The 16,033-nt window shown below is 41.1% G+C and overlaps 1 protein-coding gene across 1 annotated transcript in view; it reads right to left on the bottom strand.

The window, feature by feature from the left end:
- The window catches only part of UNC80 (unc-80 homolog, NALCN channel complex subunit), a 214,769-nt gene extending 199,366 nt beyond the window's left edge, over positions 1-15,403 (bottom strand). The window contains 5 exon segments of the mRNA XM_055345384.1: positions 687-810; positions 10,155-10,456; positions 11,309-11,465; positions 14,288-14,336; positions 15,312-15,403. Coding sequence (XP_055201359.1) covers positions 687-810; positions 10,155-10,456; positions 11,309-11,465; positions 14,288-14,336; positions 15,312-15,403 — 724 coding nt within the window.
- Between the last annotated feature and the right edge of the window lie 630 nt (positions 15,404-16,033).

Here is a 16,033-nt window from a genome sequence, read left to right as displayed (position 1 = left end):
GTTGGGCATAGAAGGATGGAATTTAAGTTATAAAATGGGCACTTTATGTGGACTCTAATTGACTCCACACTAAAAGGCCATATAAGGTGGTATTATTTTCTCCCTTTTAAAGAAATAATAACACTCAGATTAGGTGCATATGTAGTAAGAAAGAGATCTGGAGTGAAGCATGAGCCTTTCAGGTGTGTTGGTCTCTCTACAATTCACCAATAAGGTTACTTCATTAGACAATTCCTATAGTGAAACAGTTTGATAGCAAATAAACACGAAGACAAGATTAGTAAGGACCTGTAAGACTACTATGATAATTATGATGATAGAATTATAATAACAGCTTATTCACTATGTGCCTGGAATTCTTCTAAGTAATTTTACATATAATTAATTCATTTTTTCTTCCTAACAACTCATAATTACTAGCAATATTATATTTTAACTCCTGTTTTACTTAGGAGGAAACTGAGGCACAGGATTGAAATGACCTATTCAAAGCCACATGACTCAACAGCATGTGCCCCTGGTTTAGTTTCTCATCACATGACTAAGCCCTGAGCCTGGGGCTCTAAAAAGGCTCCCTGGAGAAATTTTCAACCTCTTGGTTCCTTAAGGGCAAATCATTCCATCTCCCTTACTTCTGCATATGAGAATCTGCTAAGACTGTCGCACTGGGCGTCCAAGTTACAAACCTGTAATGATGTTCCTGATAGGCTTTACGAGGGCTGTGAAGCCAGAGACTTCAGGCTGTCTGTGCTCCCACATGGGCTGCCATATAACAAGCCCACTGGCCAGTCGGAACGTAAGGTCAGATTCCTGGAGGAAGAGAAGATTTATGTCCATTAACTGGCTTGTAACTGATGGAGGGATCCAGTCATTGCAATGATTAATATCATTCACAAGATTATTGTCAAAGTAGGCTGATCTTCTAGACCTTCTTTCATCACACAGATGAATGTTTCTAGGGTAAACCAGTAGCCCTAAGTTATCACCACAATTACTATGGAAACCATGGTGGTCTGCTTTTGGCAAAACTAATCATTAAAATGCAGCTTTGGACAAAGCATGAAACGCAAGTTATTGTTTTGTGTTAGCAGTGATCAAGGCCTGTTTTTTTCAAGAGTCTTGGCAGATCTCTTGTGGTTATCATTATTATTCCTCTTATTTAATTGTCCTTCTTTTTCCCCTCTTAAATCAATATCCTCAGATAGTGGCTATTCTGACTTTCCCTTCTTCAGGCCATCTCTTATTTTTGTCCTTCATGGAATCAGGAACATATATTTAGACAATTCTAATTTATTGTCAGTAATGTTGCCTTCTCAGCAATCTTTAATTCCTTGAAGGTCTATCAGGCATTCTCCTCCTTCCAAAGTACCTGGCATCATCACATTATTTAACACAGCATTAGAAATTGGGTCCACAATAGGAGCTCAATAAGTACTTGCTGAATTGCACTGACCCTACAACCCATACTCACTCAATTTATCTATAATTTAAAGTCTCTTCCAGGGAGCACATTCTCTACTTCATCATTACATCATTTTGAGAGGCTGAGATGTTTAAATGCAATGTCATATTGTATAAGTATATTGTATAAATATATGACATTCTGAAATTACATTTTGAACAACTCAGCCACTAACAGGAATTAAAATAAAAACTTAAAAAAAAAGAAAAGAAATAAACAACTCAGCCTCTCAAAAAAACAGAGATGGAAGCAGACAACATGATCACAGATTAATGAACACAACTGAGATCCAGGAATTCAGTTAGGGCAGTGATTTCCAACACTAACTTGCATATTATAATCACCTAGGGAGCTTTTGCAATCTAGGAGGTCCAGGTCTCACTTCTTCCCCTGCCCAGACGGATCAAATTAGAATGGCTCTGAAGTTCTCTGCTGACTTTCATTTGTAGTCATGGTTAAAAACCAATTTTCTCGAAGAATAAGAAATAGGAAGAAATTGGAAAAAAAGAAAAGTGATCCTGCAAAGGGCGAATCACTGTGGCTCAGCATCAAAGAAATTTCAGTTGGAAAGGCTGGTAAAATCCACACATTGATACAGAGGGGCCTCTTTGTAAGCTAAGAGACTGGGATCCTGGTGCTCTAGCAGTGCCTATGATGGGAAAGTATCTAGGATCCCCTGTGGAGGGGTTAGGAAAGTACATAAAGCACTTGACCAAATTCGGTCAACATTCAAATATGTATAGACCACCTACTGTATACCTGGTACTCTTTTAGGTTCTGGGCTAGAATAGTGAACAAATCATACAAAAATCCTTGCTCTTCTAGTGCAAAAGAGAAGTAAAGCAGGCGAAGGGATATGTCTGCAAGGTGTTGACATTTTTAGACAGAATGGCCAGGGAAGCCCTTGTTGTGAAAGCGGCTTTTGAGTAAAAAGATCTGAATGAAATGAAGGAGCTGCCATGTAGATATTTCAGAAAAAGCATTCCATGAGAAGGGATCAGCAAGTGCAAAGATCCTAAATATGCCTGTTTATAAAGAAACAGCCAGGAGACTATGTGCCTGGAGCCAAGTAAATTGTAAAAGAGTAGATGAAAAAAAAAATAAGGTCAGAGAAGTTACTGAGTTCCAAAAATGTAGGACCTGATAGGTCATTGTAAGGGCTTCAGCAATTACTGAGTAAGACAGGGAGCCACCAGAGGGTTCTGAGTAGTGGCGTGACACTACTGGATGTATGTCTGATAGGATTACTGAGGCTATTAAGAATAGTTCAAGAAAGGGCAAGAGTAGAAAGATAGACCGTTTAGGAAGTTATTATTATCATCTAGGTGGAGGATGATTACAGGAGGGTGTTTTTAGAGGGCAGAATGAAAAATGGTAGATTGTGGATATATTTTGAAAACAGTCTATAGAGGCATCAAAGATTTTAGGCTTTGATAAAGATAGGCAAGATGAAGGAGGGGCAGGTATGGGGATATCAGGAGCCTAGTCACACACGTGTTAAGTTTGAGATGCCTGTTGGATGTTCAACTAGAGATACAGAGTAAACAGCCTGACAGGCAGAACTAAAGTTAAAGGAACATAGCATTCATTACATGTGGTGTTAGATCCAGCAAGCAGATGATTAAAGCAAGCAAACTTTATCAGATTTGTCTCCAGAAACGTAGAAAGCCAAATCTCAGTTGGCCTGGTTTTGATTTCATAGCTTCTGAGCTAAGTCCTTTTCCATGTTCCTCACAAGTAATCTCAGCACAAATAAAATACTAGTGGATGCTGCATCAGAAGGTAGGTGCTCTTATACAGAAACCCTGGCCTTTAACATTGGTTCTATTGATGTTAGCCCTCACTGACAGTTTATATTTTATTGTATTTGATATATTTCCAACTGGATTGTATGTTTATTGGAGACAAATTGAGATCTCCTTCATGCATTTCTTTTTTTTTTTTTTTAAGATTTATTTGTTTATTCATTCAGAGAGAGCGAAGAGAGAGGCAGAGACACAGGCAGAGGGAGAAGCAGGCTCCATGCAGGAAGCCCGATGTGGACCTCGATCCTGGGTCTCCAGCATCACACCCCAGGCTGCAGGCGGCGCTAAACCACTGCACCACCGGGGCTGCCCATGCATTTCTTTTTGAGCATCATACAGACTTGTTGATTAGTTGAGCATAGTTTACATTTCGCATTTACATTACATTTACATTGGGCTAAATCAAATCATTCTTTAGACTTGAATACTTGCAGCATGTGTGGCCTCCTCTTATGCTGCTATGTTCTTTTGTAAGTCCTTTCAAGTTGGCTGAATGTATAGACTCTGGGACCTTAATTCCTCTTCCAGAATCCCCTCCAGTGGGTCATCTAATGCTACGTATGCACATATGGCCAGAAAGTTGATAGCTGGAAAAGACAGTATCATTCAAACAGCTATGGGGTGGGTGGTCTAGTAAGGTCCTTAGAAAAATCAGAAGACACAGACACAGTAGAATCAATATCTCCACATTTCAGATGTATTTCTTGCTTTCACTGAAAGCTGTTTCCATTACAGAATGAAACAATTCTAAACATGTTTACTAGCAGTTTAGAGAAATCGAATGTATAAATTATTATTATTTTCAGTTTCATTTTAAAATTGTTTACGTCACACATCTGGATTTTGTGAAAACCTCCTTGAGGACTTGGATTTTTATTCCTTGCTATTTCTCTAGCACTCTGAGTAGTGCCTATCATAGACAAGGCACTCAATAAATATTTATTGAAAGAATAAGTGAATATGATCAAATGATATCACACTTAAATTCCTTAGTTATAATAAATACTCAGCATTTTTCACTAAATTAAATTTAGAATTTGACAGAATTTTTAGATTGACTTCATGTGACATATTTGAGGCAGTTATAAATTAAAATCACAGAAGTGATGTTCAGAACTCTGGTTGCATTTCTATACACAGATAATGAAGCAGCAGAAAGAGAAACTAAGAAAACAATCCCATTTATAATTGCATCCCAAATAATAAAGTACCTAGGAATAAGCTTAACCAAAGAGTACTGAAAAAAATCAGTACTCTGTAAACTATAAAACACTGATGAAAGATGTTGAAGATGACACAAAGAAATGGAAAGACAGTCCCTGCTCATGGATTGGAAGAACAAATGTTGTCAAAATGTCTATACTATCCAAAGCAATCTACAAGCTTAATGCCATCCCTATCAAAATACCAATAGCTTTATTCACAGAACTGGAACAAACAATCCTAAAATTTGTATGGACCACAGAAGACCCCAAAAGTCAAAGCAGTCGTGAAGAAGAAAAACAAAATTGGAAGTATCACACTCCCAGATTTCAAGTTATATTGCAAAGCTACAGTAATCAAAACAGTATGGTACTGACACAAAAATAAACACATAGATCAATGGCACAATACAGAAAACCCAGAATTAAACCAACAATTATATGGTCAATTAATCTTCAACAAAGGAGGAAAGAACATGCAGTGGGAAAAAAGCCTCTTCCACAAATGGTGTTGGGAAAACTGAACAGCCACATGCAAAAGAATGAAACTGGACCACTTTCTTACATCATACATAAAAATAAACTCAAAATGGGTTAAGGACCAAAATGCATTAAAGACCTGAAACCATAAAAATCCTAGAAGAAAACACAGGCAGTAATGTCTCTGGCATAGCCATAGCAACATTTTTTCTAGATATATCACCTGAGGCAAGGGAAATAAAAGCAAAAATAAACTATTGGGACTCTATCAAAATTAAAAGCTTTTGTACAGTGAAGGAAAAAGTCAACAAAACTAAAAGGCAACCTACCAAATGGGAGAAGATATTTGCAAATGACATATCTGATAAAAGACTAGTTATCTAAAATATATAAAGAACTTATAAAACTCAACACCCCCAAAATAAGCAATCCAATTAAAAAATGGGCAGAAGACACAAACAGACATCTCTCCAAAGAAAACATACAGATGGCCTACAAATACATGAAAAGATGCTCAATCTCACACACCACCAGGGAAATGCAAATTCAAAACCACAATGAGATATCACCTCACACCTGTCAGAATGGCTAAAATCAAAAACACAAGAAACAAGTATTGGTAAGGATGTGGAGGGAAAAAAAAAACCCTCTCACACTGCTGGTGGGAGTGCAAATTTGTGCAACCACTATGGAAAGCACTATGGAGGTTCTTCAAAATGTTAAAACTAGAACCACCCTATGATCCAGTAATCACACTACTGGGTATTTACCCAATAAATAAGTTTTAAAAAACCAATTCCAAGGGATACAGGTGCCCCTAACTTTTTACAGTATTATTTATAATATCCAGATTATGGAAGCAGGCCAAGTGTCCATCAATAGAAGAAGGGATAAAGAAGATGTGATATATAGATTCACAATGGAATATTATCCAGCCAAGAAAAAGAGTGAAACCTTGCCATTTATAAAGACATGGATGGAGCTAGAGAATATAATACTAAGTGAAATAAATAAGAGAAAGAAAAATACCATATGATTTCACTCATGTGTGGAATTTTAAATTTTAAATTCAATTTGCCAACATACAGCATAACACCCAGTGCTCAACACATCATGTGCCCTCCTTAGTGCCCATCATCCAGTTACCCCACCAATTCCTCTTTCATATGTGGAATTTAATAAACAAAACAAATGATCAAAGAAAAAAAAGAGAGAGGAGAGACAAACCAAGAAACAGATTCTTAACTACAGAGAACTGATAACTACCAGAGGGAAGATGGGTTATCATAAAGCTAGAGGAAGAGAGGAATGGATCTTGAATGTAGTTGTGAAGGATGGAGAAGAGTTTTCTAGGCAGAAGGGCAGGGCAGGAAAGCATTCTAGGACTAGCATGAGAATAGGCCTGGTAGAAAACATGTTATGTTCCTGGGGAGACTCCAAGGAACTCGCAGGCAGGAGGATTACTTAGAAGAGGGCCCAGTTACTAGAATAAAGATCTGGAGTTTCACTTGCTGTTATGATGAGAAATCAACAAATTACTTTAAGCATGTTGGTGATACAGTCAGATCTACATAGATCACTTTAGTGTTGAAATTGGATTTGATGAGACAATTCAGGAGACTGTGAATCCAGTTAGAAAGTGGTTTCAACAGGATTTCAGCCTCCCACACCTCCTGCAGCACCATGTCCTAGAAGAGCCCCAACACACAGCACTGTCTGTGGAAGTGCTGCTTGGCAATGGGAAGGAGTAAAGTCAAGAAAAAGAATGACAACAAGGTGGGCATCACAGAGTTTGGACACCACAGCTCTGTAGAAACACCAGTCTGGATGGTCGTGTGATTTGCCCCCAGGAATGTGCAAGTACCTGGGGGCAGGGGTAGAAGTGGAATTGGGTCATTACCTGGGGTTGGAATATTGACGGACAATGTAAAGGAAGGAGAGGGAGATAAAGGACATCAAATGATGCTGGTGAGGAGCAGTCTACACAGGTACAGTAGGGACAGGAGGGTGGAAACCTAAGGCAGTGATTGTCAATCAGGGGCAATTCTCACCCCCTGCCCACCCACTTGGGGGGACATTTGGCAGTGTCTGAGGTCATTTGTGGCTATCACAACTCAAAAGGAGGAGGTGATACTAGTATCTGGTGACTAGGGGCCAGGAATGTGTCTGGTATCCTACACAGCACAGGGCAATGTCCCACAAGGAAGAATTATTTGGCCCCAAATGACAACAGTGCCAAAGCAGAGAAACCTTGACCTAAGGACTATACATTCCCTGACTACATGTAAAAAAGCAAACACTTCACACAGAAGGAGAAAGCCTTGGGGAGAAAAAAAAAAAAAAAAAGAAAGCCTTGTGGAGAAATTTATTGACTCATTAATATTTTTTATTCCCTATAGCATCTGGAACAAGATTCCCTTCATAGTCATAATAAAATGATGAAATAATAATATGTTAGTAATAACAGCTAATAATCAAATAATCATTGTTTATTATGATTTAGTCATGGTACCATGTTTTATATGCATTGTCTTATTCCCTTAAAAATGCTCCAATTACTCCCTTATAAATGCTCCAGGGCATAAGTAACACTTGAGGGTCTTGAGCCAGAAAATATCTGTGTACTCTCTCCCCTAAGAGAGGATCTGGCTCCCCTTCTACCAATAATGCAAAATACGAAGAGCGATAAAATGCCAACGCTAAAAGCAACTAACATTTAATACCCTTTTACATGTAATGTTGAGCACTATCATACGTTTCATCACAGTGCCCCACAAAACTATTCTTATGCCCAACTTATACTTGAGGAAAACTGAGGCTTGCTCTATGTCCCATAGTAGGGAACAGCAACCGTAGGATCAAATGCAGGCCTGTTTCCAAGACTTGGACGCTCAGCCATGTCTTCAAATGAAATTACAGCCATTCCCATCAGTACTGTATTTTCACATTTTTTTAATTCAGAGGATATTTCTCCACAGACAGACATCTCTATGGGCTCTCATTATTTAAAGAAGCCTTCTTTCCCGTCATCTCCATTTTAAGGACTGTATCTACATATCATCACTACTCTTAGCACCTGGATCAGCCTCTGATAATAATTTGGTTTTACTCAGTCACTTATTAAATAGTTATTGAGTACTACATTTTGGCCAGACACTATTCTAGACATTGCAATACAGTGTGACCCCAATAGGCAATGTCCTTTTGCTCAAGAATTCTGTTCTAGTGGGGGTGATGCCACGAACATGCAAACAACCGCAGAAAATAATTTCGGGTACTGATAAGTGCAAAGAGGAAAAAAAAATGTGTGGTCATGTGCTAGTGACACTAAAGTAGCCAGGAAAATTCTTCCTGAGATGGTGATGTTTCAAACAGAAGGAAAAACCAGCACAGGACTTGAGAGCAAGAGTGAGTGTGACAGCGAGCCTCAGAGCTTGGAGGCTAGTGAGGGAGAGAAAGCCTATTGACTATCTACATGGAGGGAGTTGGGGCTGAGAAAGTGAGCAGGAGCCTGGACCTGCTGGCCCCCTAAGCCAGGGAATGGCCTCAATTAGAACAATGCTTTTTGTAAGTCTAAGCATCATAAAAGACTTTTTAAAATGGAAAGTCAAAGATTTAAAAAAAAAAAAGGAAAGTCAAAGATTTTAAAGTAGCCATTTAATTTGATTTCATGACATTTAAATTTTTTAGTATGTTTCTTTAATTATTTTTTTAAGATTTTTACTTTTGAAATTTTATTTGAATTCAATTTGCCAACATATAGTATGTTTCACGGACAACGTGGCCAGTGCATGCAAAGCACTTTCGGAATTTACAAAGCACTTTTAGGAATTCTATTCCTAGCAGCAATGGGACAGTGTCAAATGACAGTGAATTAAAACAATTTTTTAAAAGATTTTATTTACTTGAGAGAGTGAGCAAGTGCGAGCAGCAGGAAGGACAGAGGGAGAGGGAGAAGCAGACTCCCCACTGAGCAGGGAGTCCAACATAGGGCTGGATCCCAGGACCATGGGACCATGACCTGAGCTGAAGGCAGATGTTCAACTGACTGAGCCACCCAGGTGCCCCAAGTGAAAGTGAATTTTAAATAAAACTAAAATGAATGAAAAGACTTACTAGTTTATTCTCCATATAGTAACTATTAATGGTCACAACCACCTATCTATATGTATGTACACACGGACACATACGCACACACATAAATATAACTTGAACCATCCATACATTAGGATTCAAATATTCTATGAGGAACACTTGAGTATATCAATTTTTTCTTATCCCTTAATTTAGCACTCAGATGGAGCACTATAATTTATTCATTCACAGAAATAACAAATAGATCTTGATTTCTCTCCATGTGTTGGGACTATGCTTTCTTTACATATATTCACCTTGTGTTAGCGGTATCCACAAGTGTATCTAGTGGAAGATCCAAGAGATTAAGTAATATCACCAAGATCACACAGCTAGAGAGTGGTGGCACAGTAACTTCAAATGATATTATCTCTTTCAGACCCAAGGGATACTTGTATATAATTACATTTTAATACAATTGGTCTCCGTGTAATCCTACTTTTTGTATTTTACACTTTAATATTTTGAAAAGCAATCCTCAATTCTACAACACTGTCGAAAAGTCCACAGGATATATAAGCCGTTTAAAATTTCTGCTCTAGACCCACATTATAAAAGAGATAGCTTACAAGGTGCTGTACAAATACAAAAAAGATACTATTCCGTTTACCTGGAGAGTTTCAGAGGAACAGATCTGTGGAAATGATGACATTGAAGTTGAGGCTTGAAAATCATTAGGGGAACAGAAGAAAGAGGGCAGAGCAAACAGCAAGGACATATTCAAGGAATGGCTCCCAGAGCTGGATCATGAAGATGCCAGTAGGGACTGGCAAAAGACAAATTAAAAGAGGAAGGTCATCCTTGACCTTATGCCTTATATTTAATATGTTGGACATTATCTTGGGGCAGAAGGAGAATCACTGAAGATTTTCAGTAGGTAAATGATATGCTGAAAACTGTGTTTTTGAAATAATGTCCAGTGGTTTGATATAGAAAGGAAGCCGTCCATGTCTTGGCTTGCTACGAGATCATATACAGACACGGACAAACAAATATGGAAATATGAAAACACCATCTGAGGCCCACCTCACCTCTATCCCCCCATCAGCGTAATACTAGTCCTCTCCTTACCTTGATCCTGTGTACCAGAGGAGCGAACAGAAACACAAAGAGCTCCACAGTGGCCATGGAGTTCTGGAAGATCTTCCTGCGGTTGTTCTCTTCTTCATCATTGGAGCTGCTGTGGCAAGGCTGCCCTGGGGAACCTTGGTTTTCTACTTGGTGGATGAACGCACTGCTGCTGCCACCCCAGCTGGAGCCACGGTCTGTGCCCCCAAATCGCTCACTGTTGCAGTCCTGGGGAGCTTCTAGGAGCATCCAGTGCAGGGTGTGAAGGAGCTTTGTCTCAGCAACACCCAGTTTATCCTGGTGGCCTGCATGGGGATAGTCACACAGTCAAATTAAGACAAACTCTGCTACCAGAACAATGGATAGCCACCCTGGGTATGGGAAGAACATCTTTGCTTTCTTGGCTCTGCATTTGATTTCCTGGGAGACACTAGCATTTCTCTACACTTCTTTCAACCACTGCTAGAAGGGCTCATTCTTGTTTTGGGGCTTTCTAACTGGCTACAATCTCTGCAGCATAATGTGCTGTCAGAGGAGGAGAAACGGCATGCATCGTACCTCCTCAGTCGGATACCCACATATATCTCCAAAGAGGCAGCAAGGTGGTTAAGAGCACAGGCTCTGAAGATAGCAACGACTCTACTTTAGACAATGTGACCAAGAAACCCCCTCTATAAAGGGAACATTTGAGCAGAGACTCAAATAAGGGGAAAGAACTGGATGGAAAAGAGCACACACACAAACGAGCAATCCGCAAGATAATCCAAAAAAGAAGAGTCTTTATGCACACGTATACACATACACACAGTACAACCAGGCACAAGGGGTCCCTTTGGGAGTTGAGAGAGCAGAAGGGAAATCTGATTGCAACTCATCTTGGGTGGGTGATAGTCTTTAACTCCCCTGTAATGTTGTAATGTTAAAAAGGAAGATATATTCGCATATCAGTTATAAAATTCTAAATTTAAAAATGGGAGAGCCGGGGCCTTCACTGGGAAAATGGACATCATTGTGGTAGCAACGTGAGGGGACTCTTATGAGAATTAAATGAGATAATGTGCGTTCAGTGCTTGCGAAAAGCATGAGCACTCGATAGATGCTGTTACCACGAGTGCTGACCACCGTGTGCCGCCAAGAAGCAATGCGGAGGGACCAACCTAACTTGTTTCTGTTGGAAAGCAGGGTTGCCGTGCAGTGGAGGACGTGAGGCAAAGCAGCTTGCACCAGCTCCCATCTGGAGATGCTCTGGATGGCTTCAGAGAGGGCTGGGGAGAGGCCGTGCAGCTTGTTTTCTACCAACACTCGTTCAAAGGACTGCAGATACCCAAAAAGAAGAAAAAAATCATGTAAAATAAGGAATGGAAGATCCTGACTGTCAAGAAACTGGGGATCGAGGTACTACAAAGACACAAATCCCTGGATCAAATTTTTTAGAGTACACCCACATTGCATTTCATGTTATCATGGGTCTGTGATAATTTCTTTTTAATCATTTTGATCATTTTTAGGTTTTTGATTTAAAATACGGGACTTGAGTTATTAAGTGATTTTTATTTTCACCCAAATTAGCTTCCTCTAAAAAAAGAACACAGCACCACATTTAATTCAGGCAATTCTGTAACAGTTTATAAAATGCTGCTAAGGCATCCAAAGGGGCTGTCGCAACTGCGGAACAAAGTGAAATGTCTTTTGGGAAAATGTCTTGAGGACAGTGTGGATGTCAATGTTCAACAAATGTTAAATAAGATACAACTCTTTCAAGAAATCTGATTTGAGGGTCACTGAATTATTTCATGTCCTTGTCAATAACCTGGCACAGGACATTCCTCACCTAATGCCTGTAATCATAGAAATACTTAATATATCTGTTGAATAAAAAAGAAAGGGAGGGAGAGAAGACTGGAGGGAAATAAGTCATAAGCTTTGCTGGTTTATTAAATCATCTATCTTGGCCAGGGATACTTTCAGAGAGTGGAGCATCCCAGAACGAATGTGACCTAGGCAGTTGTTGTTATTTGAATGAGGAGGAGGATAGCACTCTAAAGTGCTATAAAGCATAGCTACCAAATATTGAAATAAATCTGGTAAATATTTGGCTTGTGTGAACGGAGCCTGATTTCTCCTTTATGCCCCGTGTGATCAGGAAAACCGTGGAAGTGTGCCCTAGGGTGATCATAATACAGACTCCAAGTATTCAAGCTGTAGTATTATAAGGATATCAGAGAAAAAGACATGGCTTCATTCAGAGATTCCAAAGAAAACTAATTACCTTTTGGTTCAAAACAGGAAAATAAGAAATTCACCTTCATAACGAAAGGCATGCTAAGGTTTCGGTAAGGAGTGTAAACAGAGATGAGGTTTTGTTTTGGTTTTTAAACTAGATAAAGACAGATCCAAATGCTTTTAAATTCTTCAGCCCTCAGGTATCTAAGGATTCATTAAGTAAAGGGTGAGTATGTTGGGCATTAAAGGATTATAAAGAATTTATACAGTCTTGCTGAATACAGTTTAGAAGATGAGTTGCATTATTTTATAATATCAGGGCACTCTGGGTACTTAATATCATTTTCTTCCTAAATATTACTAATATAACTCATTATTTTTAAACCCTGAAAATTGCTTTCTACATTTTTATTTCTCTATGTGACTTAGTTATTTGATATTGTATGACTACATTAAAAATGCCAGATCTTTGCCAAGAAAAGGGAAAGTCAGGATATTAAGATAGTATAATTGCAAGCGTGATTTATGGAAGCCTCAGTGATTTTTTAAGTGTCAAATTACTCTAACTTGAAGTAAGTACAACAAATCCCATTAAAAGGTCCTTACTAAAAGATTATATTTTAAAAATATCTCCGTAGCAACTTTGAAGAGCAGGAGTTAGAATAAAACAAAGCCCTAGTTGAGTGTGTGTCTCTGTGTGTTTAAAACTCTGTAGTTGGCTTTCATCATTTTTAATGGCCCTAACACATTTCAGAACTCCTTCCCAAAAGGTCATCTATGTGGTCATTTGCAAATTTTCATGGCAAGGCCCAAATGGGGAGGTTTCCACTTTTAGGTTATAATATATGAAATGTGAAGACCTTTATTTGAGTTCAAAATTTTAATGAAATCTATGAAGAGTTCATTTCATTTTTGCTTTATTATTTCATGTCTTTTGTTTTCAATTCGTGATTTGGACATTTTTAGGGACATGGGATTCCCTTTGCCTCTCAGGACAAGTGCACTCTATAGAATATAAATCCTAGTAGCATCATTTCCATAACTGTTTTATATCATTTATTTTCAGGCTTGCACAAACCATGCAAGACATAGAAATTTAGAACTGCTATGACTTTGAGAAGTTCACGGGCACTCATCTCATTAACTTCCACCATAACAGTCGTGATATTGTTGATTAAAGATTGGACTTCTTGGGGCACCTGGGTGGCTCAGTCAGTTAAACATCTGCCTTCTGCTCAGGTCATGATCCCAGGGCCCTAGGATTCACCCACACATCAGCTCTCTGCTGGGAGGGGAGCCTGCTTTTCCCTCTCCCTCTGCCTTCCACTCCCCCTACTTGTGTGCTCTCTCTCACGCTCTGTCAAATGAATAATAATAGAAAAAACTTTAAAAAAAAAAAAAGGATTGCACTTCTTATCTCTCTACTATTTCTTCTACAGCTCTACCCCTATCTACTCTGGGCTAAGTTCTTTTAGACTTTCTCCTCCCCTTTGCTCTTCCCTTACCTATCCCCCAGCCCCCTTTCACAGTTTTGTCTACCAGTCACATTAGCAGTACACCTTACCTAGCCAATGCTCTTAACATGAAATCCACTCCCACCCCTCCCCCCAGTTGCCAGTGCCCCCAATCTCTTTTCTTGATCCATTTTTCTCCATAGTGCTTATCACTATCTGGCTTACTATGTATTTTACTTATTTGGAGAGGCTTGACTTCCTGCTACTAGAATGCAAAGTCTGTATTTTGATTATTGCTCTATCCCATTATTTGGAACTGTGCCTAGCACATAGTAAGTGCTCAATAATATTTGCTGAGTAAATTCATCTATACAGTCAGTACAGTTTAATGCCTTTCTTTGGGTTGAAATTACCACACCAAATATGGAAATAATTCATTAAATGGTGAATATCACATACCACACAGGAGGCTTCATATTGCTTCCCCAGTTTAGGCCTCAAAAATGCACTGAAAAATTAAGAGAGATAGTAGTTATAAATGTAAGTAAAATTATCAGCATCTTTATGACATATTTTTTCAACGGATAAGACATAGTGCTCTAAAACTCAAATTTCATGCCTCCCTATAGCTTGTTAATGAGCAGGTGTTGAACAGCTGACCACATTTGCTTTCACATGTGTAATTACATATATGAAAGAGATGTGGATCTCCACACTTCCTGTATCCACTTTTATTCCAAAGACTTTTTTTCCTAATTAGATTCCAAACTGTCAATGGTCAGGAGTGGTGTATTGCTTGTGTGTATAATTATATCAAAAACTAAAAATGAACACAGTTTGTGGCTTGCGATTTCCAGGACCTAATTTTTTATCTGGTAAATTTCAATAATGATGATGATGATGATGATGATGATGATGATGAAGAAAACCTTGTTTCCTGGTAATTGGAATAGGTTTCAGGTCTTTCCAGGAAAACAAAACAAAACAAAACAAAACAAAACGCTTATCAAAAATCCTCCTCCTCGGGGTCTTGAACCAGGAAGACCACACTGGCTAAATCCGAGCAAAAATGGTTAACAAGTGGGCATAGCAGACATTCGCCAAACAGGAGCTGGAAAAACAACAGGTCACCGGCCTGGAATTACAGCAGGAGATGGAGGGGGAACTGGACGCCAGAGCACAACCAGTCATAATTATCTTTCCTAGTTCCCCGCCCCCTCTTCTTAGGCTTTCTGCCCTCCCACCCCCTAAATAAGGTATATATTTATTCGACTGCCGATCTGCGTGCCGCCAAACTTCACGGAAATATTTTTTAAATGCGTGTTTCCGAGGCAGGTGCAGAGGGCTCGCTCTCCGGCCCCAGAGGGAGCTGCGGGCTGCGGCGCGGCCTCGGCGGCGGCGGCGGCGGCGGCGGCGCGGTGACCCGGGCGGCCCCGGGAGCGCCCCCAGCCCCGGGCGGCCCGCCGCGCCCCGCGCCCCTCACCTGGTCTGCCGCCACAGGAAGGTCTGGATGGGCAGCGGGATGCCGCGGCCGCCGTCCTGCTCCTGGCCCTCGGAGCTCTTCCTCTTCACCATGATGGTGGCTCCCGGGAGTCCTACTGCAGGACCCAGCGCTGGCTCCTCGCCGGCCGCCGCCGCCGCCGCCGCCTCCCGCCGCTCGCCCCAACTCTCATCCCCTCCTTCCCCGAGGCAGCGCCGGCTCTCTCCGCCCCGATCCCCCGTCCCTCGCCCCCTCCCCCGCCCCTCCCGGCGCGCGGAACGCGGCTGCGGGAGGAGGGGAGGGCCGGCGGGGCGGAGCGGGGAGGGGGGCGCTCGCCCGAGCCGCCCGCCTCGCCCCGCGCCGCGCCCGCGCCGCGCCCGCGCCCTGCTTTCAGCACCTCCCACTGTGGACAGCGGCCCGCGCCGGCCCGGCCGCGGGAGCGGGAGCCGGAGCGGGAGCGGGAGCGGGAGCGCGGCGCCGGGGGCGCGGGGGCGCCGGGGGTCCCTGGCGCCTCGTCCGCCCGCCGACCCGCCCGCGGGGATTCGGCGGCCTTGCCTCCGAGCTGAGCTGCACCCGGGAGTGTGCCCCGTCCTGCTTCCCGACCTCCGCATCCAACGACCTGTCTGGGGGAGGAGCAGCTCTGGGGATCCGCAGAGCAGTCCCTAACCCTGGCCTCATTCGCACCTCTAGCAAGGAGGTCAGGAGTCCACCCCTGGGTCTTAGCA

Source organism: Nyctereutes procyonoides, unplaced genomic scaffold (assembly GCF_905146905.1).
Source record: "Nyctereutes procyonoides isolate TBG_1078 unplaced genomic scaffold, NYPRO_anot_genome, whole genome shotgun sequence".
NCBI classification, from domain to species: domain Eukaryota; kingdom Metazoa; phylum Chordata; class Mammalia; order Carnivora; family Canidae; genus Nyctereutes; species Nyctereutes procyonoides.
The sequence above is the reverse complement of the archived record's forward strand: the minus strand, read 5'-3'. Positions and strand labels throughout refer to the sequence as shown.